This window comes from Lentinus tigrinus, assembly GCF_003813185.1.
Source record: "Lentinus tigrinus ALCF2SS1-7 unplaced genomic scaffold L226scaffold_50, whole genome shotgun sequence".
Taxonomy (NCBI): Eukaryota; Fungi; Basidiomycota; class Agaricomycetes; order Polyporales; family Polyporaceae; genus Lentinus; species Lentinus tigrinus.
In genome coordinates this window covers 79,091-104,389 of record NW_027137959.1, presented here as the reverse complement: position 1 = coordinate 104,389, position 25,299 = coordinate 79,091, and the positions used below count along the sequence as shown (strand labels likewise).

Below are 25,299 nucleotides of genomic sequence, written 5' to 3'. Positions count from 1 at the left end.
TAGCGGTGGCATTCCTCGTGGGCGTTCCGAGTCTGTCGCGATATCGGGAAACGGTCAGCAATGGGAAGAGGGTGTTTGAGATGTTGGTCTCGTCTTACCTCGGAGGCCGAAGGTACCAGTGGTCCATGCTATTGCTCGAGTTTGGTTCCAGGCGGATTTGTTGTGATATTGACCTTGCGGAATGGTGAGAGACTGGATGTGTTCATTTTTTCGACTGTGACTCGCGTTGATAACGCCATCGTGGTCAGACATAAAGAGAAGAGGGTCCTTGAGTCCTTCTAATCTACAGAGGTGAGTGACGCGCGGATGATGTGTCTACCCCGAGAGCAGACATACCTGAAGTTTTCTGGCATCAAGCATTGCACAGAACGAATCTAACGATAAGGCATGTCCATCAAGTTGTACTTCTACTGATTGAACTAATCGCTCTATGGTCCTGTCTGTGTCGAAGGTGTTGGCGAAGGCATCTTGGACGTTTCGAAGATCACAATCGAACGAAGGAGGGTGCAGTCGCAACGTATCTTCATGCCTCCCAACGTGCCATCGACACGTCGCGCTGTCGCTACCGGGACTTTATGGATCACCGCAGGTGGGTGGATGAGCTCGGATGATGGGGGAAGAAGAGAGGGATGGGAAAGCTGTGCCGCGGTCGCGTAGCGGTAGAACCACCAGGTTAGCGCTGAGAGCACTTTGCCACTCAACAGCCACGTGTGAAGGATTGTCTGCCACCACCTCTGTCTCGCAACATTCCTGGCATGGCGCCGCACCCGGACGACAAGTATCTCGTCGAGTTTGACCTCGCTGAGAAGGGAAATATGCAGATCGACACGGACGGTATGAGTGCCAAGTCCACAGATCGCGCCAAGGCAGAGGCAGCGGTGCGCGTTCTGACAGTCTCTCGCTCGTTCGATCGTCGCTGAACGCTAACGTTTCAACCACCGTACATCTAGAAATGGAAGAGGCTGGATGAGATCTTTGCTCAGCGCAAGATCATCCCGAGTCGTTTGCTTGCGAGCCGCGGGGGCAATCCACCTCGACTAGTCTACGGCTGGGCGTGCACACGCGAGTACTTCTCGCACTATGCCACGCACCACAACCTCACGTATGACGTCCCGGGAGATATTTGGCTACAGGAGCAAGTCGGAACGACCTTGATCAAGCCACACCCTTGTGAGGGTACTTATGGGGCGTCATCGCTCTCAAGTCTGCGCTCGAATGTTTCTCAACCCATCCGTCCCATTCGCTCCTTCCTAGTCTCGCTGTCTCGACCAAATGCTCGTTCTCGTTGAAGTTGACCCGGAAAGTTTGGATAAGTCACTGGGGACTTCAATTGTGCTCACCTTAGGGGTCAAATTCCTAATTAATATCTGCCGCTGGTGGTGACGTCATACCGCAACGTCGTCCTTGAGCACATGCAAGTGCGCAGGAGTCAGAGTCGAGTTTGCTCCCTTCATTGAGTCCATACGCCTACCACACGATGTCTCACTCGCACCTCTCATTCGCAGGCGACAGGCTGCCCTACTCGCTCAACGCATCTCACCTCACCAGCGCATTCCCCTCCACGTATCCTTTCAATGTCTTTGCGGCAGGGTTGACGGAGCTCCTGCAAGAGACGGACGACGTCGACGTATTCCGATCCGTAATCACCACCCTGGAGGATTCCTCTTTCCGCTTCCTCGCCGTGTGCAAGGTCGCATACGGCTTTGAAGAGGTCGAGGCGTTGGAGCGAGAAGTCGGGTTCTACCAGCGCGAATTGCGACATCTCCAGGGCAAGTACATCCCACGGCTGTTCGGATACTTTGTCGGCACGACTGTACGTGGGACAACTGCCGCTCTGGTTACAAGCGACGAAGGCCGCCCACTCCTCAAGCCGTTCGCTTGCTTGTCTCTTCAATTCAGGTGCGGTCCCGTTTTGACGCATGCTGATCGACCCCTGTCGCTCACCCCAACCCCCGCCCGGTGCATCGATGTAGGAAACGAGTATACCGCGGGCTGCGCCGCATCCATCAGGCAGGCGTACACCATGGCGATGTCCTCGAAGCGAATCTCGTGGTTCGGAGGCGGAAGGATGGGTCGTATTGGCCGATGATAGTCGATTTCGACCGCGCGAGGAAGCATGAGTGCGAAGTAAAGGGCAAGAAGACCCAGATCTACGGGCCTTGTCCTGAGCCCGGAGAAGACGTGTGCTTCGAGCTGTATGCAATCGGAGGGGAGGAGGGGTTAGACATATGGAGGCCCAGTGAGTGTTCGTCGTCTCCGCACAAACTTCACGCTACTTACCTTATCGAAGAGACAGCAGGGTTCGAGGGTTCGTGGATTCCCGCGGAGGCGGTGACGGACGTGAACTCCGCGCTGGAGAGTGCGGCGGCGCGGGGAATTATATCGGCTAAAAATCTGTCCCCGGAGCGAAGCCGTATGATCGCTCAACGAGCGGTGAACTATGTGCATGGGTGGTACGATCAGCGGATGAAGTGGGATAGGTCGCCGGAGAGTCCGTTGGATGATATTTAGATCATGTGTTGGGAGGGTTCAGGCGTGTACTTGATAGCGAACGTTTAGACAAGTCTTGGTACCTCTCGATAAGAGTTAAGCGCCAATAGCACTTTGCCACTCAACAGCCACGTGTGACTCAGGATTGCCACCATCACTGCCTCACAACCTTGCTGCATGACGCCGCATCCGGACGACAAGTATCTTTTCGAGTTTGACCTCGCTGAGAAGGGAAATATGCAGTTCGACACGGACGGTATGAGTGCCAAGTTCACAGATCGCGCCAAGACGGCGCAGGCAGCGGTGCGCATTCTGACTCTCGCTCGTTGGATCGTTGCTGAATATCCGCCGTCCGTGTAGAAATGGAAGAGATTGGACGAGATGTTTGCACCGCGCAAGATCATCCCGAGTCGTTTGCTTGCCAATCGCGGGGGCAATCCACGTCGGCTGGCCTACGGCTGGGCGTGCACAGACGAATACTTCTGGCACTATGCCACGCACCACAACCTCAAGGTTGACGCGCCCGATGGTAGTTGGTTAAAGGAGCAAGCCGGGACCACTGTGATCAAGCTCGGAGAGCTCACCCAGTCCCAGAGACAGAACGAAGAGCTCATGCATATTCTCGACCTTACGGCCCGCCTTCTCGTTGAAGCTGACCTGTTCGAATGGTCAGGCATCAAGCTCCAGTTGGTGGTTTCCTTTGCAGGCGGCGATTTGGCCTGGGTGCTGGCGCTATACACCAACTACGACATGGGGGACAGATGCTTCAAGATGGAGGATGTGGGTGGCGTTCCCCATGTAGCCGAGGTCGTCCAGGAGGCGATGACTTTCGGAAACTACCGCCCCGAGCTGCTCTGGTGGTATGGTTGGGAGCATCTTCGAGTGGTACGTACAGCATCCCTATGCGATCCGAATCTCGTTGACCTACGACAACATGCAGAATTTGAGCACGCCTCTGTGAGAATACGACGCGTCCCGGCCTCCGGCTTCCGTGCGAGTACTCTACCTCATCCGAGTGTCGTATTCGGTCCCTTTTCCGTTCCCCTTTTTTGTTGTTCCTTGTCGTCTCGTTCCTCTCTATGTCACGGTCCCCGCTCCCTTCCAGCCAGACCCAGCCTCAATCCCAGATGTCGGATCCGTTCGGCTCGTTCCCCGCACTCACCGAGCAGGCGCCGATTTCGTACCACACCGGCGTCCCTGGTGCGTACACAGAACCGGTCTATTTCCGCAGATTGTTAACAACACGCTCGCATATTTCGACCGGGAACATTGCGCGCATTCCGCAGAAATTGCCGTTGATGGTGGTTGATGCTAAGAGACTGCGCTCGCTATGGCGCCTGTGTCGCTCTGAATTGATTGACGTGCCTTGAAATGAACCAACAAGTTGGATTGGTTCGATTGCTAATGAACCAAATTTGCCTGGCTTCTCATAGTATCTACGTACAACCCTTGCAACGGTTGGAGTGTGCACGCCGCATTCACTGTATGCATGTTACATATACTCACCGCCATGTCCCCTAGCTTCAAGAATTGGCTCAAGATTCGCATTGACTTCCTTTAGCATTGACAGGATGCCATTAGAAAACGCCATTCCATTGTCTCAGCTGCCAGCATTGGGGACTGGACAAAGCGGCCAAAGCATCGCTTCGCTGCATTGAGGTAGCTCCTCAGCCGGCCCTCGGTCTTCGCAAAAGCGCGAGAGAGGATATAACCCGCCTTGGTGTCTCCAACATGGTACGTCGCCAACTTCTTCGGGCCCCATGTCGCTGTTCCACTTGAACCCCCTCCTGTCTCCAGACCCCATCGACCGCTCTTCCACGAGGAGCATCATGCCGTCGACCAGTAGTGACTCAACTATCACGTCTGCCGCGAGCAATTTGACAGCCACACCGCCGTCCGCTGCTCGACTGACGTCTCGGCAACAGCAATTGCTGAATGATCCCCGATGGACACCAGACGTCCTCGAACGCATCATCGCCTTCCCGCGCACATACGCCCTGGCCCAACCCGACAAGTACCCCATCACCCACCGGCTGCACCAGCAGCTCATGGCCCTCTCCGCGCGCAATGTAAAGGCCGGGCCTGAGGGAGTCGACTTCACCGATCCAAATATCGCCTCGACGGTGAGCCCCGAGGAGCTCGGCATGATATACGTGTGCAGAACATACGGGGTCGATCCAGTCCGCTACATGCAGGCTGTCCACTCCAAGGACTGCCAGAGGGTGGCGGACTTGATCTATGCGCGTGATCCGACGGCGTGGGACAAGTGGCTGGAGATATATGAGCGGCGTGAGTTCTGTATCAACCCGCAGTCGTATGCCCAGATCGCGTATGCCTTGACGGGGCCGTTCAGAAAGCAGTACGACGCTGTCGTCAACGCCAAAGGTGAGCTTTCTCTGTCGTAGGCGACGTCACGTCATCCTGACTACTCTTGCTAGCCGCAAGCACATCGCAGTGACCCCCCATGCCCATGTCACGGTGGTTAGCGGTAGATCGAGACTACCGGACGTTGATAGATCTGTATAGAAGCGTGTACCTCCTCCTATACCCGCATGTAGTAATGGAGGGTTCATTGGCTGTACGTGCATCCGCCAGAAATACGTCCGCGGGCTGCATGGGGAAGCCTGCTTCAAAGCATCATTTGGGCTCTTCTCCACAACTATTGCAGCTCCGCGTGATTGTTCTGAACCGGGTAACGTAGTAATTCAATTCTCAATTCAATAATGAGAAGAGAATAACGCGGGGTCTTGCAATCGAATTTTCCGGGTATGATTGCAACCAGCGACGGCTAGTGATTCATTCCGACCCAGTCGTAGCAGCTTCAAGACGCAACTCCCCCGCCGAGCAAACAGTGGAAGACCATATTCCTAGTGTAGCGACAGAATCAAAAGTGGGCCCCAAGATCCCCAGAGCCGGTGGTGCAGTCAGACTGTCTAGGTTTAGGTTCGAGGTGTTTTCGATACGAGCGTAGGGTTGAACTTGCGGCTGTCGGAAGTCCGGACCGGATTCCCACGAATAGAGGGAATAACTTTTCGGAGAACTTCACGCTTGTTAACCTGACCACCACTACCTAGCTTCCGTTAAACATCCAACCTCAGCATGGCCTCGAGATCAGACGACGAGATGGAAAAACTGAAGTCCAGGTTGCAGGTCTACGAAGGCCTACTGAAAGATCAAGCCGGAGAGATCGCTGCCCTTAAGGCAGAAGTTGCCTACCTGAAGCAACAGCGACAGCATCAGAGCGCATCGACCAGTGCAGCTGTTTCTTCAGCTCAGGTATGAGTTACAAAGCTCTCGAATCTCTTTGTTCGATACGTTACTCAGTCTCCAACATGCTCATCGATAGGGGCTGCAAAGGTCTGAATCTAGACCTACTTCAAACTCTGTCGTCAAATGCGAAAAGTCACCGCCGCCGCCTGTTGCAGGAAGCTCCCAAGACCCGTTCATCATCGACGACGATGACGAACTTCAGGTACAACGCTCAAAACCGGTGCCACGTCGCGCAGACAGCGTAAGTACATAAATAAGCGCCCATGTAACGAGTCGCTGACTTTGTCACCTCGTTTCCGTCACCAGGACATCGAACCTCTCCGTGATTCTCAAGATCTACAGCAGGCGCAGGCTACTGTAGGACCCTCGCGATTTCCTCAAAGTCTTCCCAAGAAGCGTAGGAGTTCACCTGGTCCCGGCCGGGCCTTCCCTGAGTACGAACCACCCTGCTTCACTCCCCCACCGGAAGGCGATAGCCCGCGGAAGAAGCCAAAGCTTGTGGCAGAGGTGGTCGTCCCCCGTCTAAGTCAGACCAGATCTCGGGCTCAACTCGCACGGCGGGCACCGGCTCCTGCTCCTGAGATCGACCACAATCCAGGGCCGTCCAATACGGGGTCAGATATCGACGATGATTTGTCGGATATGTCCGCGTTAACCTCCTTGTCTTCCACGCCCTCAAGTTCTCCTAGTCCGCTCCCTGGCGAATCTGGCGTAGATCAAGCTCAACGTGACGTCGCTCTGCTCTTGCGGTCGGCCTCCCGGGAGCTCAGTTATTATGACCCCCCTGTCTCGCCATCGCGACGAGCCACGTCTCGACCTCGACAATCTGGAGTAGCCAATGCGGATGGAAACGGTCCCACTGCACCTGTGGGAGACAACGTCTCATCGCAAGCAGGGAGCTCGAGAAATCACGATCGCGCAAAACAACCTCGCCGCCCACCACCGCCACCACCCGCTCCTGTCGGTTCTGCCGGGACGCATCAACGCCTCACCGAGCTCGCGCGGTACAATGTGACGCTCTCCGACCCGGCACTCGCGCACGTCGTCGTGAGCAGAAAGCAGATGAGCAGCATGTATGGGGGCAGCCTGATGCGCATGTGCGTGCGAGCAGCAGGCCGCGACTTCCTCTTCCCCGCGCTAGATATGAACCCGTTCGTGCCTCGTACGGCCGGGACTCCGGGGCTCCTGTTCCGCTCCAACGACGCTCTTCCGTGGAAGGGCGATGTACAGACTGTCTTCGTCGGCCTGCGCCAGGGCGAGTACCGGTACTGTGGACAGTACCGCCTTCGGCGCGCCGAAGCGTTGTCTGCTGAGGAGTACAGCGCGTTATCGTCAAGGGTAGGTGTCCAGCACTACTACTTTCGTGTGACATTCGGCACTGACAGCGCAATTCTTAGATAAAGAGAAAATGGGCGGACGGTCTGGTGAACAAGCCGAAGTTCAAGGACGTTCGGGTGCGGATAGCGACGCGGCGCGATCACAGGCGGGAGCCGACTTTCCAGGAGATCGCTGCAGTCGTGGCGGATAGAAGCGACCCATACAAAGGCCACGTCTCGGAACAGGAGATCATTGCGGCTTATGAGCGGGGAGAAGAGGTTTGTCTTTCTGAGCGTCTCTCCTCTATATGTCCTTTGCGATGTCTGACTTCCGGTTGGCCCTTTGACAGAGGCTACTGGTGTGGAAGATGGAGTGCATCGGGTTTGACGAGGTGTTCTTGAAGGATCTGGCCGCTGGGCTCTGTGACAGAATCTGAGGGTGCTCCGTATCAGACCCGCGGCTGACAAGATGCGCGTGTGAAGTAGTGCAAGTTGCCCAGAGCCTGCACAGTCGGCCGGTCCAAAGAAGGCGTACATATGTATCGCGCGCAAGCACAGACTCGATAGAGACACCCGTCGCATCAGATCTGATATGCGGTGAAAGATAGAGACCCAATAATATACAAACACAACCAGGAAATCGCCCGGCCCTGTCGGGCGCGATCCGGGGGTTACGGCAGATCCTCCACCATATTAGACCGGAGAAGAAGTATCCGACACCGAAGTCAATGCCAGCTTTATGTTCTTCTCCTTAAGGTCGCCGCCCCGAGCCGCTCGCGCCTCCGGGATAACGTCCTTGGGGTCCGCAAACTCGAGGGTGGACGTCGTCGCGGGCTCCGAGAGGGCGGTCCGCGTGCTGTTGAACACGAGCGTCGACTTGGTGTTCCCAGTAGTGGTGTAATAGTCGTCCCTCTGTGTGAACCCATTGTTCACCGCATACACAATCACCGTCGGTGCGATTCCCTACCCGGTCCAGTCCGTTAGCATGAGATTCACGGTTTCCACGACTCCACAGGAAGGGGAAACACTCACAGTAACCTGCGGCATGATCTCATACACTACATACAGCGCGTTCAGCCCATGCAGCCCATCGACCGGGGCCATCTTGAAGAGCGTAAACTCGACGATCTTCGCAAGGGCGATGAGCGCGCCAGACTCGACGATGAGCAGAATCACGCGGCTGTAGCGGTCCGTGCCCTCGACGTGCAGGAACTCGCGCGTGTGCGAAGTCATGTACCTGCCGCGGGAAGGGTCAGCTGTGCACCCAGGAGGAGAGCCGCTTCAAGTTCAGTTTCAGCTGAACACGCACCAGATCCGTACCGCGATGAAGGCCGTCACAACGATGTTCACGGCGAGAGAGATGACGAAGATGCCCTGGCCCCAGTGCGCGATCTCGACGGGGTTCGGGTTGGGCAGGAGCCATTGGGAGATCGAGCCGTAGCCACAGACTGGACGCACATGTCAGCGCTTTGGATCGTGGGAACGGCGAAGTATACCACTCACTGAACTCGCCGATGACAAGTATGACTGGGGGGACCGCGACCCAGATATTCTTGCCCCAGACGACGTACGCCCGCCAAGCGATGACCAAGTCGCCTATCGCAAGCTGCATTCGCGTTGCAAATGTAGTCAGACATCATGACGCGCGGTCCGGGGGGCATGCTGAGCGTACGTTGGTGATGTAGATGTAGTCCTTCGCCATGTTCAGGCGGACGGAGATGTTTGCGAAGTACGGGATAGTCCCGATCGTGTCGCGGAAGAGAATGAAACCTTGGATCAAACGAACGAGTGCGAGTGCCATATGCACTGTAGCGAGGATATACCTGTCAAGTGGCAGTTCAGCATGGTGGCCGCGAGGAGGGAGACGGGTTAGGGTGAGGTACGCACAAGGTGACGATGGAAGCTGTCGTGAACTTGTTAAAGCCATCCCGCCGCTTCCTGTAGATGCCGTATATCGACAATCCGAACAGGAACGTGAACAGTCCTGTACGTGTCCTTCGTGAGTTGAACCAAAACTCTACCGTCGAAATAGTACTCACCCCAGAAGAACGACTCGAGCCATCCTCCGATGAGATACGCCTCGTCGATGGGGAAGTATGGGTGGGTGAGGCCCATGGCGGACGCGTGGTGGCGTGCGGGCGAGGGAGGAGAGTTCACCGAAGGGCGGGAAGCGGGGGAACGTTAATCGCCTGATCCGCAGAGTCTTATGTCCGCGCCGCGCAGATAAATTCCCATTGGATCAAGCCGATAGATGCGCGCCGAGCGAGAGCTGAGAATAGAATACATATCGTTGTCGCAGTTCAATGGAGCCCGGCGCCGGAGAGGTCGTGCCGGCTATGGAATCAATGCATGCGGGGGGAGAGAAGCTGCATCATATGCTTGCTCTGTGTTCTTATCAGAGAAGCAGAGAAGCCCACGGGTAGTCGTAATGATCTGTGAGCGAGGTGGGTGCCTTGCGGGCAGAGTCGGCTCAGACAAGGCAGAGCTGCGGCCTCGTCGTGGGAAACACGGTGATGATCTACGTGAGTGCATCATGTTCTGGGTTGAGAAACCACCTCGCTTGCTGCGAGCGCTGTTGAAATCTCACGACCGTTGCTTCCTCGCATTTGATATCTGTCATGAACGGAGATGACATGAGGTCAGGAAGCAAGATACACGTATCCCTGTGGGCTCATAGCTATAGGGCGCGATACATAGAATGGGAGTATCATGACATACCGGGATTTTGTGACCAGCAAGGAAGGCTGACGTCGATGATGGGCGGGACCGGGGGCTCACTAGATCTCACTGTTTCAGCATCAGTGTATGCAACTGCATGCTTCTCTTTCAGGGGCAATCACAAGCAGTGATTATTGAGTCCTGACCTTGTGGCGCAACCTCGCGAAGGAGGAGGGCAAGAAGGGAAGACGCAGGCGTGTTGGGGTAATGGAGGGTGGCTGTCGGCGACAAGGTCGGGGGCCGATGTTGAACAGAGATGCTGCCTCTCCAGTCGAAGGCGAAATGTCTACTGACGCGTTGTCAGAATTCTGGTACGGATCAATGCAGCTCGATGATGGCGTGAACTCGTACATCGTCTTACTAATAGCAGGAACATAGACGAGCTGTTGTAGGAAGACATCCTCCATTGTGTTGCAAGCGAATGGTTTAAACAAACGAAGGTGCTCACATGCATCTCGAGTAATTTGGGTTAGGATCTTCTGTCTTCCCAGTTCGAATCCGCACACGTCTAGGTTTAGACAGTAGATCTCGCGGCTTGCCAAGTTAGACAATGGCATAGTTTCCTACTAGTACATTTGCATGAGGTACTTCACGACGTCGAGGTTATGCTGCCGCAGTAGTCTCCCAAGGCTTCTTCCTGACCTCGGCTTTCGACTCGCTCGGAGCTTCGGACTGCGTGAACCCGGTGAGCGGCGCAGATACGGGGGAATGGAACGAGACGCACGCTGAGGACGTTGGGGATGATCTTATTGTTCGGGATCTCATCCGTCCGCCCCTGCTCGATCAACATCTTCAGCTGGGCAAACGTCAAGGTCTGCGGCTCTTCCTCAACCAGCGACGCTTGTGTCGGTGTTTGGGATGGTGCAGTAGCCGTCCGAGCAGCTCGCGCTGAGCGAGCTTCCTCAACAGTGATAGAGGAACCGGCGAGGCTGTTTTCCATCGGCACTCTTCCTTCAAGCTTCGGGTCTGGGACGGACGACGTACCGGTTGAAGTAAAACACTTCGGATCGCAACAGTATATCGCCCTTCTCCTCGTCCGTCTTTCCCTCAAGCACTCCGCTGGTCAAGATGCCTGCCACGCCTTGCTTCCGCCGACGTGAGCAGGTTCTGGCAAGCGTCAAGACTAGAAAGGGGAAGCCACCTGGTATTCGTCGTCATTGGCAAAGTCATGGGCTAGGAAACGCGAAAGAGGTGTCGCCTCCCCAGAGAATGGGTGGTTAATGTCGGGCAAAGATGACATGATGGGAACAGAGCGACCAGAACCGTGGCGAAACGTAACCAGAGAATAAAAGATGTAGCAGGTCCAACTTCAGACTCGAGTGCAGAGGCAGACATGCCCCTTCACGTGGCCATCGGCATTCCCCGGCCAGCGAAGAGGGCCCTCGCTTCGGAAGACTGAAGCTGTACTCGACCTTGCTCGGGGTATGTTTGAGATCTCTTGTATTCAGCTCTCATCTCATGCTATGCTTTTGCTAATGTTTGCGAATTACACACGCGGTGCGCATCGCCTACGGTTACTTCGGTCAGTCACAGCGTGGTAAGTACTAGTCAACTACGACTCGCAGTCTACTCTTGGGGTCGTACTCACGAGTGAACTAGTGATGGGTCGTAGAGACAACACTGGGTGCAAGTTGCTTGCCAGGGATGGATGCTCTTCAGCGATGGCGCCGCAGTGATCACCCATCTTCCGCGAAGCCTGACGCCGTTGTTGCGTTTGATCACAGCCTGAGGCCGCCCACGCGCACGCCGCTCAAGAAGTCGATTCAACGCCCACAGCGCTCTTCTTCAGCTCTGGATTTGATGTGCTCTGCTGAATATATGTACCCGTCGATATCTGTGGATGTACCACAGCTTTACTCTCACCCGCCATGTCCTTGTCCGCGTTCCCCATCGACGAGTCGTACCTCGTCGCCGGATGGCTCGAGTCGTTCTTCTGGGGTAAGTCAGATGGATAGCCACTGATTGACATACTGACGTCCTTTGACAGGCTTCTACACTCTTATGTTTTCTATGACCATGTATGGGATCTGGAGGCGACGGCGACATGGCGTCAACCTATTCACCACAGGGTCGATCATACTTCTGTGAGTGCACTATCCTGTTTGCGAGACAGAAGCCTGAAGCGACTAATGTCGTGCAGATATGCGCTAGCGACCACGCACATGGCGCTTGCTCTTGTTCGCCTTATCCAAGGGTTTGTCTTGTATCGGGACACCATAGGCCCAATTCTATACTTCGCCAACATCTCCGTCCGCCTCAACATGGCGAAGGACTACATTTACATCACAAACGTACGTTCCGGTGTACACTCGCGGTGTTCTGCCAACCTTGTTCACTACTGTTCTATGACATACAGATAGCCCTCGGAGACCTCGTGGTCGTATGGCGGCTCTACGTTGTCTGGGGCCGCAACCTCTGGATCTCCGTTCTTCCAATATCGATGGTAGTCGGCGAGTTTGGTGAGTTGTGCCTTCCGCTATGGCTGCATCACGCTAACTCCCTTGTCAGTCGCCGGCTACGGATCTATTTCCCAGTGGCTGCTCCCGAACCCCGTCCCGGAGACCATGGTTCGCTGGGGCACTGCTATGTTCGCCATATCTCTCAGTACGAATGTCCTCGTCACTGCGATGATTGCTTCTCGAATCTGGTAACTGTCTCGCGCTCTCTCAGGCTATTTCTATTTCCATCTGGTCTGACTGCGACTCTCTGTTATAGGTATATAACCGCACGCTCTCGCGGCACACTGGGCGTCTCGAGCAACAATTGCCACAAACGAGTGATCCTGCTCATCATTGAGTCAGGCGCACTCATCTCCGCAGCAAAGATCATCGAGTTTGTCCTCTTCAAGCTCGCTCCCCTCGACGGCCTCAATGGTCTCAATGCACTGTACATCGTCTACGACGCGATGCCCCAGATCACCGTGCGTCCCGCCTTGGATCTTCAGACAGCATGATTGTACCAGTGCTGACCCGGACTCGCGCAGGGCCTCGTACCAACCGTGATTGTCTACTCAGTGAACCACGGCTTCACCGAAACGGCGGACTTCTACTCCGGTGCGATCACTAACACGGTCGTCCTGGGCACACGCTCCGGAGTAAGCGCGAGCGGGACCGACAGCTCTCTCGTGACATTCCCTTGTCCTCATCCTCGACATGACCTCGACCTCGACGTAGAAAAGTCGCCTCTCGGCGGCCCCAGTCCGTAGCGAACACATCATGATGATTGTCATTATGGGAGATCATCGCGCGCACGTTCGCACTGGCAGCGCCTCGCTCTCAAGCGAAGTTGCTATTGGCCCCCCGGCCCTCATGCACCCAGAAGACTGAGCTAGGGCTGTCCTGTGCGTGCTAGTTCGTGATATGCATAGGCCGGTGCAGTGTCGGCGGTTTTGGTATGTGGCGGAGGAGGTTGCTTTGCCGCCCAGAAGACTTGGACACAACCGTCAGTATCTCTGACACCAGCACCGCAACGCAGCACAAGTCAACGGACGTAATGGGCGGACCGCTCACTGTCAATTCTACGATTCGGACGATCGGATGCCATCGAGCGGTGCTGCGTGCCTATAGTACTTACAATGATGGGCGCGGTGGATAATAGACGCACTCAGCCATAGTCCCGCGATGATATTCCATCACAGGCGCGAACCCGACGACAGTGACTGAACTCCGTCGATTTGCAGGTCTATAGCGCTCGTGCGGTCGAGGACTAAAGCATCTTCTGATGCACCGTGATGACAAGACAAGGTGAGCGGTCCAATGCTTCTAGCCCGGAATATAACAGGACGATTGGGATTGCACACCGGCGGCGGGGCTTATTCTCGTAACAAGCTCCATCTATCGATGATTCTTCTCGTGATATGCCGTCCCACGCACCTGGCGAGCGAAGGCAGTCGCAGCAGACCCAGGCGCGTGACGTAGGGGTGCCCTTATAAGACGATTCCAGAGGCGAAGCGTCTCAATCGCCGCTGCTATCGCCACCACTATCGACATGAGCTCTTTTGCACCACAACCGCCGCCCCCCAGCGAGCTTGGTCGCTATAGGGTGAGTTCTACTGCTTCTTGATGCCAATGATGATCACTTACTGATGAGTGCGATAGCTGCTCTCTCCTTCTGCCGGTAGTAAGTCTTTCAACCGTCCTGCAGGTTCGTTTCAGAGCTGAAGATCCTTGAATCCTAGTTCGCGTTTCGCCGATATGCCTCGGCACGATGTCTCTTGGTCAAGCCTGGAGCCAAGCTATGGCTGGTGGTAAGTGGTTGGATCGCACAACGCTTCATCTTGAACTAACCCACGGCTCAATAGGAACGACCAAGGAGGAAGCGTTCGAGGTAAAACGAGGCTTGTGCAGGCAACGACAACTGTAAGACTGAATAGTTGACCTGCTGTCATAGTTCCTGGACACATACTTCAAGAACGGCGGCAACTTCCTGGACACGTCCACCAACTATAATGATGGAGAGGTACTGTCACTCCTAGCCCAGAGTCACAACCGACTCCAGAACTGATGAATTGGATCTTCTAGACAGAAGAGATTCTCGGCGAGTGGATGGCAGCGCGACGGAACAGAGACCAGATGGTGATCGCCACGAAGTACACCATCGGGATCAAGAACATCGATCCCGAGGTGTCAATCAAGGTACGTCTCGCAAGCTACAAGTCCTGCGGAAGGATGTACATTGACGCTGTTCGACGTTGCAGGCAAACTACCAAGGGAACCATCGCAAGAGTCTTTTGCTTATGGTCGGTAACTAGCAACGTCGCAGTTGTCTGAGGCTTCAGCGAGCTGACTGTACATCTCGGCTACGTTAGCTGCAAGAAAGCCTCGCGAAGCTGAAGACAACATACCTTGATATCCTATATCTGCATCTGTGAGGCGAACGGTCACGAGTGCAGAATTCCTGGCGCTGATCACCAATCATCACTAGCTGGGACTACTCCACCTCCATCCCGGAGGTCATGCAAGCACTGGACTCTCTCGTCAAGGCGAACAAGGTCCTCTACCTCGGCATCTCAGACACTCCAGGTACAGTCGAACATACCTGTTCATCGCGCATAGGATTCGTGCTCATGTCGGTCATAGCTTGGATCGTTGCGAAGGCGAACGACTACGCCCGGGAGCACGGCATGGCCCAATTCGTTGTCTGTGCGTAGCCACCCCGCATGTCCAGCTTTGTGCCACTGACCTCCACTCTCCAGACCAAGGCGCATGGAACCTCAAAGAACGCGACCTCGAGCGCGAGATCGTGCCCATGTGCCGCGCTGAGGGCATGGGTATCGTCCCATGGGGCGTCCTCGGCCAGGTGCGCGCAACCTCACCCATGCGCATTCTCTACGACGTCCCACTCACAACTGATGTACGCAGGGCAAGTTCAAGACCGAAGCCGAGCTTAAGGCCCGCAGTGCGTTCCGCTACGGGATGCCCCAGACCGAGGACGAGAAGAAGGTCAGCCAGGCGCTAGAGAAGGTAGCCGGCGAGATCGGCGAGGGCACGTCGCTCAGCGCGGTTGCCGTCGCATGGGCTCTGGCCAAGTCGCCATACGTGTTCCCGATCGTCGGCGGGCGAAGTCCCGCGCAGCTCAAGGAGGTCATCAAGGTTCGTCGCGCCTATCTTCTAATGAATGCTGAAGTGGCTCAGGTTGATTGGGCACTTGTAGGGCCTGGAGATTACTCTCACTGCGGAGCAGATCAAGTCACTCGAGGAGGCCGTGCCGTTCAACTTGGGCTTCCCGTACAACTACTTCGGCGCCGATCCGGCACATGGGGATGGCCGTCCCAACTTCTTCGTCCTTGCTGCTGGGAACACGAAGTATGTCAAGGCGGCGGCTCCTATCGCTCCGGGTGCGTAAAGAAAAGGGGAGTATGTCTTGTGGAGAACCAAAGAGATTTGTACGATATCACGATGTCCCAGTCCTGCTCGGAGCTGCGATGAAGATAAGTTTCAGGCTGAGCGCGTTCGCAGGCCGCCAACAGTATGGTCCCACACCTTACCCCCAGTTCTCACAGTACTTCACCAAAGCAACCTTTGTAGTTTTACTGCTCAATGAATCTCAGACGAGACATGCATGGCGAGAAACTTGGAAGACTTGAAATGCCCTCCGGGACTGGAGTCCAAGCCAGCGCCTATGGTGCTTCGGCAATATCCGACCAGCCAAACTGCCGCGCTCAGGATCAATATCATCTTGCAACTTCGACGTCCATCCACTCGACCTATGCTATCTTACCCACGAACAGAAAACACTTGCGGTTGCTGGCGACGCAAATAGCCAAGTAAGTACTACGTACTGCAGTATTGGCAATATGTCAGCCGTACCCGTATCAGGCCGCACTGGCAGCCGCGCGCTGAGCTTTATCCAATTCCTCCATCGCAGCGCCCCGCTGGCAGTTTCCACCGGTACTCGTGTACCCCACGGCTAGTCTTCAACAAAAGAATTACCCCTTTTTTGAGGTAGTCCAGTGTGGGTGAGCATCAGTCCCAGGATTCCCAGAGTACCCGTCGTGGCCTCGTTCAACGTCGAGGCACGTCATTGGCTTCTCTGATCGACCACAAGATGCACAGGATGTGGTTGTATGAGTATCTAACCTCATTCGTCATACCACAACTGTTTTCTGTATGCTTGGTATGAGCTATTACAAGTGCATGAGAACATGCAGCTACTGGCAAGACGTCTTGTGGACGTTGAACCGGACAGGGTTCTCTCAGACTGATTGTCCACTTTCAGCGTTGCGAGAGACGAGGTTCAATGTCACTATCCGTACCAATCGGTGAGCCGTTTGTTGACACGTACCGGGAATCCGCACTGATCCAAATATGTTATGGTGTAGTGTTGGATGGTCTCCACACTCATTCGCTGCGCGAACCGCACGAACATGGGCGGTCCTGATCTTGTGACAGATCCGGAACGCTCGCTGCAATGCGGAGGCGGGGAGCGCGCGCTCGTGCGGCATGGTTCGAGCCCTCTTATACTTAGCGGACTACGCGCTCTCCACCCTTCCTCCGCGGCTTCTCAGACACTCATTGGACAACGATGGCTCCCTCGTACTTCCCGATGGACGAGGCCTACCTCGTCGGTGGTTGGTTAGCGTCGTTCTTCTGGGGTCAGTATACTGCGAGGTACATCCTATAGTATTCATCTCCAAGTCTGACATCCACGGTCTCTAGGATTTTACACGCTCTTGTTCATAGCGTCACTGCGTCTCATCTACAAGAAGCGCCGTCAAGGTATTAATGTCTTCACGACGACTTCCATCGTGCTCCTGTACGTCATCTCGTTAAAGTCATGCTTCTTCGCCGTGCTCTCAATATTAAGAGCTCCCCAGGTACACTCTGGCCACTACGCACATCGCACTGGCTCTCGTCCGCCTCATCCAGGGCTTCATTATTTACCGTGACACGATTGGACCAATTGCCTACTTCGCTAACGTCTCGATCCGATTGAATGTCGCGAAGGACTACATCTATATCACCAGTGTGCGTATATCGTTCTGAATGGCCATCTTCGTATGCTCACATCCATGAAACAGCTATTCGTGGGCGACATGGTCGTCGTCTGGCGACTTCACGTCGTATGGGGCAGGAACCTCTGGGTATCGGTGTTTCCGATCGTGATGACCTTCGGTGAACTCAGTGCGTCGCAGCCTGGCATCCGGTGCGCTGCGTGTTCTGACACTTTGGTATCCACAGTTGCGGGCTACGGTTCAGTCTCGCACTATCTTCTTCCCCATCCCACGGTCCAGTCGACGGTTCCTTGGGGTACTGCGATGTTCGTCATGTCAATGGCAACGAACATCATAGTCACAGCTGCTATTGCCTCCCGCATCTGGTACGTGCGGCCGTCTAATGCCTCCATGCGTTGTACCCATCCCATATTTTCCTACAGGTACATCACCAGGAAGCCCAAGGCGATGGGCCTGCAGATGCCCGGCCGCTACACCCGTGTCCTGCTGCTCATCATCGAATCCGGTGTGATCATCACGGCTGCAAAGGTCACTGAGTTCACGCTGTTCCGTCTATCGCCGCCTGACGGCATCCACGGCACGAATGCCCTGTACATCGTCTTCGAGGTCATGCCGCAGATCACGGTGCGTCTCCTTGTCCAATATGCTTCGCGACAGCCAAGCTCACGCTTATTTCGCCCCTTCCCCATGACAGGGCATCGTGCCGACCATGATCGTCTACGCGGTGAACAGCGGATACACGCAGCAAGAAGACACCTACGTTACCAGGACCAGCATGGTCTTCCGTAATGGTCCGTCTGGCCAGAGCACGGGGTATGGAACAGACACGACGGCCGCAGGGACTGAGCTTGAAGTCTCTCTCAACGCCCGCGGCAAGAACGCTTCTGGGATGCTGTTTGCGGACACGAAGAGTGACCTAGAGCGGGCGACCACTTTGTCCGAGCCCACGTTCGCTGTTGCAAATTGAGCGGCTTACTCCTAGGACGCGTTGGACCCTGTAGTGCCTGTGGTAACTGCCCAGTTATGTTAAGTACATGAATGAGAATATCTATTCAGAAGAGATCATGTAGAACGAACAGCGAGTTATCTCACAACAATATTTGATGCGGCTATATAATCACCTTAGGGGGTCTACATCGATTGAAAGGAGAGCATCTCAGAACAAAAACTGCTACACACCTCTTTAGGTCATCGCGGCGAGCTCGGACTCGTAACACACTGTACGTATGAGGCTCTCCGCGCCCGCCGAACGAGGGCGTATGTGACATTGGAATTCCTCTGGGAGCCTGCAGATGTCTTTTGATCAGCCAACCCTACCCCGCACATAACACAAACGACGATACTCACACGGGCGACACGTCCAGGAATTTCAGCTCGAACTTGACGGGGTTCCCATCCTCATCTCGAGGGCCGGACATGTCGAAGCAGTGTAGCAGCGATGCGATGGTCGTGAAGAGCATCTCTTCCGCGAAGTATCTCCCGGGACAGATTCTGCAGTTACACACGTTCAGAAGCGCACCCGAACGCAATAGAGTTATGCTCACCTTCTCCCGTAGCCGAAGACGGACGCGGCAGGGTCCCTGTCACCAAGGTCCAACTTTCCGTCCTTGAGGAACCTCTCAGGCCTGAACTCCTCCGGGTCTGGGTACACAGCCGGATCACGCGAATACGCCCTGCCAGTATCATGAGACAGAGAAGTCGATCCTGTGTGAGCACAGAAGAGACATACCAAGGATTCGGAATCATCAATGCGCCGCGAGGTATCCGATAACCCCTGTACTCGTCCTCTTCCATAGCGAGGTGAGCGACACCTGTTGGCACGACAGGCTTCCAGCGGAACACCTCGACCAAGAGTGCGGACAGATAGGGCAGCTGCTCCTTGTCGCGGATGTCGGGGAGGCGGTCCGGTCCGATGACGGAGTCGAGTTCAGCTTGGGCGCGCTGTTGGGTCTCTGGGAACAGGACCATTGCGGCCATGAACATTGCGAATGTAGCGAACATCTGCAATTATGAAAGCTTGTTAGTTTAGTACATATGCTGTAGCACTCGGGCGAAACGTACCGTATCAGCTCCGGCTGTATGACAGATGATACATTAGGGAATGCCACCATGGTCAGTAGAAAACTACGTACCTGCATACGCAGATGCGCATGCGCCTTTGGCTATGTTAATCTCTTCCTCGGTGTTGGCATCTCCAGTCAAAATGCTAGCCATAGACGATGTCGCACTCCCTTCGTTCTAGGATGTGCGTAAAGCTGTTAGAAGTGACATGCAATAGAGTATTAGAGAAAAGGCATACCAAGGCAGTCATCGCTGCATCCCAAGGCTCGTCCCTCAACCTGCGCGCATCAGCGCTCCACTCCGGAAGCTTGCGTTTGAAGCCGGCGAGCGGGAACCACGAAGGGAAATGCCTCAGCACGGGGAACCGTTCCACATGGCTGGCGCCCAGGGTGAAGGCCTCGTGGAAGGACTTCATCGTCTGCTCAGCGATCTTGACGTACTTGTCATTCTCGGACTTTGCGGCCTGCACGTCCAAGCCGTACGCGACCGCGATGATCGTCGCGTTGTACATGCTGATAAATCTGCATCAACACACAGCACCTCGTCACCATCAAAAATGGGGTAATACTCACTAGAGTGCGTTGCTGCGGTAATTGTCTGGCTCTTCGAGTACTCGGAGGAGGTATCTCCGGACCGCACGGTCCGCAACCAACCTATACTGCGGCACAGCATTCGGGTTCATTGTCTCCGAGAAGGCTCGTCTTGCTTTGCGCCACATGGTACCATATGGATTCACTGCAAAGAACCACGAGAATCCAGTTCTGGCAGAGGTAGTTTAGCCATAAGGACACTGAAGCAAAAATTGGTGACTTACAGGTCTGCCATAACGGAGAATCGCCGGTCCGAGTAGGTGGCAGAACGTCGTTCCAACAAGTCCACGGCCACCTGTTGCGTTCCTAGGATGATCAATGGTATACCGAAGGCATCCAGGTGGACGATGTCTCCTGTGAAGTATCGTCAGTGTTAAAGGCGGGAAGTGTGCGTAGGAAGACGTGCCATATTGCTTGCACAGTGCGTCGTAACCCCGATACCCAAACTTCTTGGGCAGGTCGGGGACATTCCCCACGAAGAAGCGTGGCGGCGGTCCAGGCGGCAGCGGAAGGCCTTTTGTGCGGCGTTTCCAGACCAGCAGTAGCGCGAGGAATAAAGTCGCGAGTACCCAGAGGGACATGTTGTCAGTGACGTGGGATAGAAGTTGGTACATCGCGGTGCAAGGTGTGGCGAATCGACGGGCTGGTAAGATTGACTATGTCCGAAAGGCAGAGGAGCTCTATCACGAGGCGAGTGTTGAAGACAGGACCTACTCGCAGTCTCCGCAAGTGAGTGCCAGCGAGCCTCAGGGCTAAGTTGACGTTAGACTCAAGACAGTCCTCGTCGAGGTGGGCATGCAGCACAGTGCGGTCGCCAAAAAGACAGAGACCGCCCCCTATGTGCGCCTTGCGGTCTCCGGTGCATCACGGCTTCATCTGACAAGCACTGCAGGTGCGTGGAGAATGTGGTATGGGCGAGGCGCCGCCGGATACGGGCGCCCCGCCTAGTTCAAGTTGAGGCGCCCTTGCATCTGCAACCGTCTTCGTTTTCTGGGAAGCGTACTGCGTATCATCAAACGTTGACCTCTGCTCATTTCATAACAGATGAAATTCTTTCATCCGCAACCTCAGACCAGTACTCCGTATCCCTGTACACAAGTGTCAGTACGTAGTGATCGAGCCGGCCCATCCGGACACTTGCGGACAAGACCTGATAACCGACCTCAATGCCACCCAAACTACGCTAGCCCATCTATGTATGTCTGCGGTTTTGGAAGTCAATACGAGTGATCATCGGTAAACAACGATGAACAGTGACCCCCATCCCCGCATGATCCGGGTACACATATGACAACAGAGGTCAAATCATATTCGCTGAGTACACCGAAGACGGAGGCTAACATGTTACTCCCCACGTTCCACAGCGTCAACGCCGTCAGCAACCATAAGGGACTCCGCGGTACGGGATCGTGGCGTAATTCTGCAGTCGAAGGGCTCCGGACACCTACGAGAGTGTTAGAGTCACTGTCTTCAACAAACCATAGGTCGGAATCACTTACGAGAGAAAACCAGTAGTCATCTTGACATCGGGAACGAATGGCTTGCCTGCCTTGTCCAGAGGCGGCTCGATGGTGAATGAGTGCAAGACGGATGCAATGTTGATGAAGACAGACGCCTCTCCGAAGTGCCGGCCAGGGCATATCCTAGAGTGGATTGATCAGAGCGCTATACGGCAATAATAGCTTGGGGAGGCTGCAGGCATTCACCTGCGTCCATATCCGAAGGCAAATACGCGCGGGTCTCGTACGTCCGGGTCGAGTTTTCCGTCCTTGAGGAAGCGCTCGGGCATGAACCTCTCCGGTTGTGGGTAGTAGCGCGGATCGCGCGAGAAGATCCTGCGGCGTCTTATTGTTAAAGCCCAAAACCACTGCAACTTCTGACCATACGCGACGTACCAAGAGTTAGCCAGCACGATTGATCCCTTGGGTATGAGGTAACCTTGATATTCGTCATCTGCCTGTGAAGTGCGTGGGAGTGCGAGGGGTAAGATGGGCCTCCACCGGAGGCACTCGCGGACCATGGCTTCGATATACGGCAGTGACGGGCGATCGTTGAGCGTGGGAAGGCGGTCGAGACCGACAACGGCGTCCAACTCTTCCTGAGCGCGCTTCTGAACCTCGGGATGAGTGAGCACGGCTAGGAAGAAGAGTCGAATGGCCGTCAAGGTCTTAGAATTGCAAGTATGAGCTACGAAGAGCCAGGGCAGGAAATGTGGAACTCACAGTCTCGGCTCCAGCTATAGGTATTAAGGGGCCGTCAGCGCGAGTAGTGACGGAAATGTGGTGGACGTGCCTAAGTAGATAGCACCTGCCACATCTCGCGCGATGATTTCATCCTCAGCCGTGACCTTCTCTCCTTCGAGGATACCTCGCATCATGGTGGAAACCATGGAAGAGTCCGGTCCATCGCGGTGCTATTAACGCTACACTCAGCTTTCTAGTTAACCTCGTGCAATGATCCCCGTACGCACCATTCTCTCTATCGTAGCTTGGAACGGTTTGAAACGGGTTTGATAGTATATCTCGCTCCAGGCAGTAGCATCTCGCCGGAAACCAGCGCCGGGAAGCCACGCAGGAACATGCTTGAGGATAGGGAAGGTCTCAACCAGGTACTTGCCGGGAACGAACGCCTTCTGGAATATGTCGTTCCCCTCTTCTGCTAGAGACAGATACTGGTCTTCCTTGCTCTCGACCTCAATGCCGTAAACAACCCGCATGACCGTTGCGCCGAACGAGCTAGTTGGATAGTCAGTGGCCAGAATAAACTCGGAACACGAACAAACTCACAACTGAGCGTGCTCGGAAAAGGCCGCAGGGTTCTCGAGCAGCTTCCTGAGGAACCGCCGAGCTCCGATCTCGATGAGATTGTTGTACCGCGCGACAGCGGTGATGCTGAAGAAGCGATGGAACTCCTTCCTGTGCTTGCGCCAGGTCTCACCGTTCCCTAACAGCGCAACGTTCCAGTCCAGGCCGATCCTAAAGACACAGTCAGCATTGAATACAGAGGTTTTCGACGGTCGTATGTGAAACTCACAGATCAGCCATCGCCGACGCAGGTTTCCCAGAGTAGTTGGCCGATCTTTTGTCCAACAGTTCGGACGCAGCCTCAAAAGAGCCAAGAATGATCATATGTTGCCCGAGCACGTTGAGGTGCACAATATCCCCTGCGGTATATCAACACCACTGCACGAGCCTCTTGAGCGTACATACTCACCATACTTCATGCTGAGAACGTTGTACTCCTCGGCGCATATCGACTTCGGAACATCTAGGATATTTCCGACCAGAGGAAGGGGCGGGGGCCCCGGGGGAAGGGGTAGCTTGCGAGCGGCGCGCCGACGGTATTCAAGGCCGACGACGAAGAGGACACATAACGAGAGGATTAGCGAAGCCTCAAGAGGGGAGGCAAGCATGTTGCCTAAGAAAGGGAGGGAGTGCGGCTTCGCGGGTGGGTGTAGCATTCATTCCTCCTGCCCTTGGGACTAAATATATCGGGCCGCTCTGGGACCTCAGATCTCAGGGTGCATGGTCGAGCGGCAGAGAACCTGACAGGGCCGCACATACCCCGTTCTGAAGACGGCGTCCAGCGGTCCCGTTCTTCATACGCCTTCCCACAGCTATAGCCACCTGTCGGTGCCGTTCAGGAGTCCCGTCAAAATCGGGGAGTTATGGGGCTCTGCTGGGAAGGTCAGCTCAGCCTGGTGGCGTTTCCAAATTATTGAAGGCCGAATAGCACTGCTCACCACAGCCCCACTTAGGACTACTCTCCCGGTGTGATAGCTTGGAACATTCTGTGGCTGAGACATGACAAGTGCCACCAGAAATGCGCTAGTCTGAGAGGAGGCAAAATACGGACACCATACCAAATGAGAGGGCTGAAGGAGGACTTCCCCTTGGCATGAGACCGCCCACTCGCAAACAAACCCTTGCGTCCACCTGGAGTCCAGCGTCAACCAGTTCAGGGCCATGCATGTCGCAGGGACTTCATCGGACAGTTGCCACTGACTATCCCGTAACTGTTGCCGTTCTGTAGACAGATGTTGGTACCTTCGCTCTCACGACGGGAGGGCAAGTGACGCATGATGACAGCCCCGTCGCACTTGTCCAGGACAATGCCGTATGGCGCGAGGCACCGGCAGAAGAGGGCATAGTGGGAGGTATGGATGAGGGCCGTCGTTGAGCGCCAGCCGCCCGAGGGTTCTGAGGTTCCATATGTGAAGCGTTGAGCGCTGCGGAGTAGCCGGTCAGAACGGAGAACTACCGTATGGGTGCGCAAACTCACGTAACCGCCGGGAGCTCACATCGAATTCGTCAAATTCCCTCCGGGCGCGATGAAATAGGAGTCCCATTTCGGTGTGCGATCAACGGACGTTCCATGCTGACCCTTTTAATGACCTCGCCACGACCAGCGGCGGGGCAGGCGTTGAGGTCTTCCAAACATGGCGGAGTTGCGGCCACCAACACAAAGAACTTGTCTCGCTTAACCGGTGATTAGCATCGAGCTCGGGTACCTCAGGTAGCAGCGGCAGAAACCAACGCGAGGATTAGCATCGGATTCGTGTACGATGTTCGCAGTGACAGCCGGACCTCGCATGTATGAGAAGATCTCAAGGCTTCCTGACAACTGAGACCGGGGAGCTTCGATGGGAGAAACACGCTCGTGACTGACCCAATAGGGGGGATCCTCTCACCGCCGATGCGCTCAGGAAGGGAAGCAACGCTATAGAGCGTCTTGCAGGGGTGTAAGGCGGCTATGAGGGGAAGTGAGAACGGACGGGAGTTTTGGAATATCTTCAAGCATTAACTCACATTGAAGTGGTGGTTGAAACAGGAGTAACTGTGGTCGACATTCGGCCCGTTACAAGTATCAGTTAGAACCGTCTCGACTCTCGACCCCAACACAGGGAGAAAAAGCTTACGGCGCTGCAAAAATTGTACCATCCTTACCGCCCATCAGATAACGACGCTGGTATCGGTGTGGGCGCAATGCATGAGCGTGTCAATGATGGTGACCTGAATTTGACGTCGCGATGGGAGAAAACCACCCACCGGCAATGACGCCGTCCCAACCTGACATCTCCTGGGCGCGACATGCGGAGACACGACAGTGAGTTGGACTTCATCATCTTGGTGAGGAGGTACTGTTAATCCACCTCATTGCCTGCTGTCCAGTCGTACAAATTGTAGACAGCATGCGCGGGCCGTGAAGAGGCCGAAATTTCCTTGCCCTATGTAGAGGCAAGAGCACGTCATCAGACGGTGGCTTTAGGCATGGCGAAGCTTCCTCCGCGCCGAAAATTTTTCAAGGGGAGTAATCACGACGTACTTGGGCCTATCGAACAGGGCCAACGAGAGGGAATTTGTCGACGGGCGCCCCCGCCGTCTGCAGAGAAACCTTCTGA

General features: G+C 55.1%; 11 protein-coding genes across 11 annotated transcripts; 7 read left to right on the top strand and 4 right to left on the bottom strand.

Annotated features, from left to right (window-relative positions):
• Positions 1 to 775: 775 nt before the first annotated feature.
• On the top strand, positions 776 to 1,383 carry L226DRAFT_304393 (uncharacterized protein). Its single transcript, XM_067673728.1, has 2 exons — positions 776 to 878; positions 951 to 1,383. The coding sequence occupies exons 1-2, from the start codon at positions 816 to 818 to the stop codon at positions 1,287 to 1,289; spliced, it is 402 nt and encodes a 133-aa protein (XP_067529752.1). The 5' UTR covers positions 776 to 815; the 3' UTR covers positions 1,290 to 1,383.
• L226DRAFT_304398 (uncharacterized protein) lies at positions 1,384 to 2,596 on the top strand. The gene is made up of 3 exons (XM_067673729.1): positions 1,384 to 1,899; positions 1,974 to 2,239; positions 2,291 to 2,596. Exons 1-3 carry the CDS (start codon positions 1,478 to 1,480, stop codon positions 2,509 to 2,511), a joined length of 909 nt encoding a protein of 302 aa, XP_067529751.1. The 5' UTR covers positions 1,384 to 1,477; the 3' UTR covers positions 2,512 to 2,596.
• Positions 2,597 to 2,667: 71 nt separating this feature from the next.
• L226DRAFT_617013 (uncharacterized protein) lies at positions 2,668 to 3,943 on the top strand (the record flags this gene model as incomplete). Its single annotated transcript, XM_067686976.1, has 4 exons — positions 2,668 to 2,793; positions 2,851 to 3,375; positions 3,431 to 3,690; positions 3,777 to 3,943. The coding sequence occupies 3 exons, from the start codon at positions 2,668 to 2,670 to the stop codon at positions 3,449 to 3,451; spliced, it is 672 nt and encodes a 223-aa protein (XP_067529750.1). The 3' UTR covers positions 3,452 to 3,690; positions 3,777 to 3,943.
• On the top strand, positions 3,618 to 4,948 carry L226DRAFT_575806 (uncharacterized protein; the record flags this gene model as incomplete). Its single annotated transcript, XM_067685252.1, has 3 exons — positions 3,618 to 3,690; positions 4,447 to 4,875; positions 4,929 to 4,948. 3 exons carry the CDS (start codon positions 3,618 to 3,620, stop codon positions 4,946 to 4,948), a joined length of 522 nt encoding a protein of 173 aa, XP_067529749.1.
• Positions 4,949 to 7,769: 2,821 nt separating this feature from the next.
• Positions 7,770 to 9,191, bottom strand: L226DRAFT_472146 (uncharacterized protein; the record flags this gene model as incomplete). Its single annotated transcript, XM_067676443.1, has 7 exons — positions 7,770 to 8,039; positions 8,109 to 8,313; positions 8,380 to 8,524; positions 8,580 to 8,682; positions 8,749 to 8,899; positions 8,964 to 9,060; positions 9,116 to 9,191. The coding sequence occupies 7 exons, from the start codon at positions 9,189 to 9,191 to the stop codon at positions 7,770 to 7,772; spliced, it is 1,047 nt and encodes a 348-aa protein (XP_067529748.1).
• A 1,130-nt stretch (positions 9,192 to 10,321) lies between these two features.
• Positions 10,322 to 11,074, bottom strand: L226DRAFT_540024 (uncharacterized protein). Its single transcript, XM_067681793.1, has 4 exons — positions 10,936 to 11,074; positions 10,779 to 10,879; positions 10,519 to 10,723; positions 10,322 to 10,466 (listed from the first exon to the last, which is right to left on the bottom strand). The coding sequence occupies exons 1-4, from the start codon at positions 11,032 to 11,034 to the stop codon at positions 10,398 to 10,400; spliced, it is 474 nt and encodes a 157-aa protein (XP_067529747.1). The 5' UTR covers positions 11,035 to 11,074; the 3' UTR covers positions 10,322 to 10,397.
• Positions 11,075 to 11,427: 353 nt separating this feature from the next.
• Positions 11,428 to 13,093, top strand: L226DRAFT_304251 (uncharacterized protein). Its single transcript, XM_067673726.1, has 7 exons — positions 11,428 to 11,732; positions 11,782 to 11,878; positions 11,935 to 12,085; positions 12,151 to 12,253; positions 12,303 to 12,441; positions 12,510 to 12,714; positions 12,778 to 13,093. The coding sequence occupies exons 1-7, from the start codon at positions 11,663 to 11,665 to the stop codon at positions 12,997 to 12,999; spliced, it is 987 nt and encodes a 328-aa protein (XP_067529746.1). The 5' UTR covers positions 11,428 to 11,662; the 3' UTR covers positions 13,000 to 13,093.
• Positions 13,094 to 13,781: 688 nt separating this feature from the next.
• L226DRAFT_472141 (norsolorinic acid reductase) lies at positions 13,782 to 15,638 on the top strand (the record flags this gene model as incomplete). The annotated part of the gene is made up of 13 exons (XM_067676442.1): positions 13,782 to 13,835; positions 13,892 to 13,913; positions 13,972 to 14,040; positions 14,095 to 14,120; positions 14,184 to 14,252; positions 14,315 to 14,428; positions 14,491 to 14,532; positions 14,602 to 14,660; positions 14,718 to 14,815; positions 14,873 to 14,935; positions 14,989 to 15,092; positions 15,155 to 15,385; positions 15,447 to 15,638. 13 exons carry the CDS (start codon positions 13,782 to 13,784, stop codon positions 15,636 to 15,638), a joined length of 1,143 nt encoding a protein of 380 aa, XP_067529745.1.
• Positions 15,639 to 16,817: 1,179 nt separating this feature from the next.
• Positions 16,818 to 18,214, top strand: L226DRAFT_575801 (uncharacterized protein; the record flags this gene model as incomplete). The annotated part of the gene is made up of 7 exons (XM_067685251.1): positions 16,818 to 16,887; positions 16,952 to 17,048; positions 17,110 to 17,260; positions 17,314 to 17,416; positions 17,474 to 17,612; positions 17,670 to 17,871; positions 17,942 to 18,214. 7 exons carry the CDS (start codon positions 16,818 to 16,820, stop codon positions 18,212 to 18,214), a joined length of 1,035 nt encoding a protein of 344 aa, XP_067529744.1.
• Positions 17,996 to 20,758, bottom strand: L226DRAFT_540021 (cytochrome P450). The gene is made up of 10 exons (XM_067681792.1): positions 20,305 to 20,758; positions 20,123 to 20,252; positions 19,881 to 20,069; positions 19,547 to 19,820; positions 19,380 to 19,485; positions 19,309 to 19,322; positions 18,977 to 19,248; positions 18,792 to 18,920; positions 18,595 to 18,738; positions 17,996 to 18,533 (listed from the first exon to the last, which is right to left on the bottom strand). The coding sequence occupies exons 1-10, from the start codon at positions 20,477 to 20,479 to the stop codon at positions 18,431 to 18,433; spliced, it is 1,536 nt and encodes a 511-aa protein (XP_067529743.1). The 5' UTR covers positions 20,480 to 20,758; the 3' UTR covers positions 17,996 to 18,430.
• Positions 20,759 to 21,185: 427 nt separating this feature from the next.
• On the bottom strand, positions 21,186 to 23,662 carry L226DRAFT_304154 (CyP450 monooxygenase). The gene is made up of 11 exons (XM_067673725.1): positions 23,641 to 23,662; positions 23,112 to 23,576; positions 22,932 to 23,061; positions 22,685 to 22,873; positions 22,369 to 22,633; positions 22,191 to 22,311; positions 22,121 to 22,134; positions 21,794 to 22,065; positions 21,605 to 21,733; positions 21,398 to 21,541; positions 21,186 to 21,342 (listed from the first exon to the last, which is right to left on the bottom strand). The coding sequence occupies exons 2-11, from the start codon at positions 23,356 to 23,358 to the stop codon at positions 21,243 to 21,245; spliced, it is 1,611 nt and encodes a 536-aa protein (XP_067529742.1). The 5' UTR covers positions 23,359 to 23,576; positions 23,641 to 23,662; the 3' UTR covers positions 21,186 to 21,242.
• Positions 23,663 to 25,299: the final 1,637 nt, after the last annotated feature.

Excerpts from the sequence above, each read along its gene's own strand:
- L226DRAFT_304393 (XM_067673728.1), top strand. The coding sequence starts at position 816 with ATGCAGATCGACACGGACGGTATGAGTGCCAAGTCCACAGATCGCGCC. Across the intron at positions 879-950 it reads GCGCCAAGGCAGAGGCAGCG|AAATGGAAGAGGCTGGATGA; the intron begins GTGCGCGTTCTG and ends CCGTACATCTAG.
- L226DRAFT_304398 (XM_067673729.1), top strand. The coding sequence starts at position 1,478 with ATGTCTCACTCGCACCTCTCATTCGCAGGCGACAGGCTGCCCTACTCG. Across the intron at positions 1,900-1,973 it reads TGCTTGTCTCTTCAATTCAG|GAAACGAGTATACCGCGGGC; the intron begins GTGCGGTCCCGT and ends GCATCGATGTAG. Across the intron at positions 2,240-2,290 it reads GTTAGACATATGGAGGCCCA|AGACAGCAGGGTTCGAGGGT; the intron begins GTGAGTGTTCGT and ends ACCTTATCGAAG.
- L226DRAFT_540024 (XM_067681793.1), bottom strand. The coding sequence starts at position 11,034 with ATGTCATCTTTGCCCGACATTAACCACCCATTCTCTGGGGAGGCGACA. Across the intron at positions 10,724-10,778 it reads GAAGTGTTTTACTTCAACCG|CCTCGCCGGTTCCTCTATCA; the intron begins GTACGTCGTCCG and ends GATGGAAAACAG. Across the intron at positions 10,467-10,518 it reads TCATCCCCAACGTCCTCAGC|TCCGAAGCTCCGAGCGAGTC; the intron begins GTGCGTCTCGTT and ends GGGTTCACGCAG.
- L226DRAFT_304251 (XM_067673726.1), top strand. The coding sequence starts at position 11,663 with ATGTCCTTGTCCGCGTTCCCCATCGACGAGTCGTACCTCGTCGCCGGA. Across the intron at positions 12,254-12,302 it reads GATGGTAGTCGGCGAGTTTG|TCGCCGGCTACGGATCTATT; the intron begins GTGAGTTGTGCC and ends CTCCCTTGTCAG. Across the intron at positions 12,715-12,777 it reads ACGCGATGCCCCAGATCACC|GGCCTCGTACCAACCGTGAT; the intron begins GTGCGTCCCGCC and ends GGACTCGCGCAG.
- L226DRAFT_540021 (XM_067681792.1), bottom strand. The coding sequence starts at position 20,479 with ATGTCCCTCTGGGTACTCGCGACTTTATTCCTCGCGCTACTGCTGGTC. Across the intron at positions 20,070-20,122 it reads TTCTCCGTTATGGCAGACCT|AACTGGATTCTCGTGGTTCT; the intron begins GTAAGTCACCAA and ends TACCTCTGCCAG. Across the intron at positions 18,921-18,976 it reads TTGATGATTCCGAATCCTTG|GGCGTATTCGCGTGATCCGG; the intron begins GTATGTCTCTTC and ends TGATACTGGCAG.
- L226DRAFT_304154 (XM_067673725.1), bottom strand. The coding sequence starts at position 23,358 with ATGCTACACCCACCCGCGAAGCCGCACTCCCTCCCTTTCTTAGGCAAC. Across the intron at positions 21,734-21,793 it reads ATCGTGCTGGCTAACTCTTG|GATCTTCTCGCGCGATCCGC; the intron begins GTACGTCGCGTA and ends AAGACGCCGCAG. Across the intron at positions 21,343-21,397 it reads ATGACTACTGGTTTTCTCTC|GTGTCCGGAGCCCTTCGACT; the intron begins GTAAGTGATTCC and ends ACACTCTCGTAG.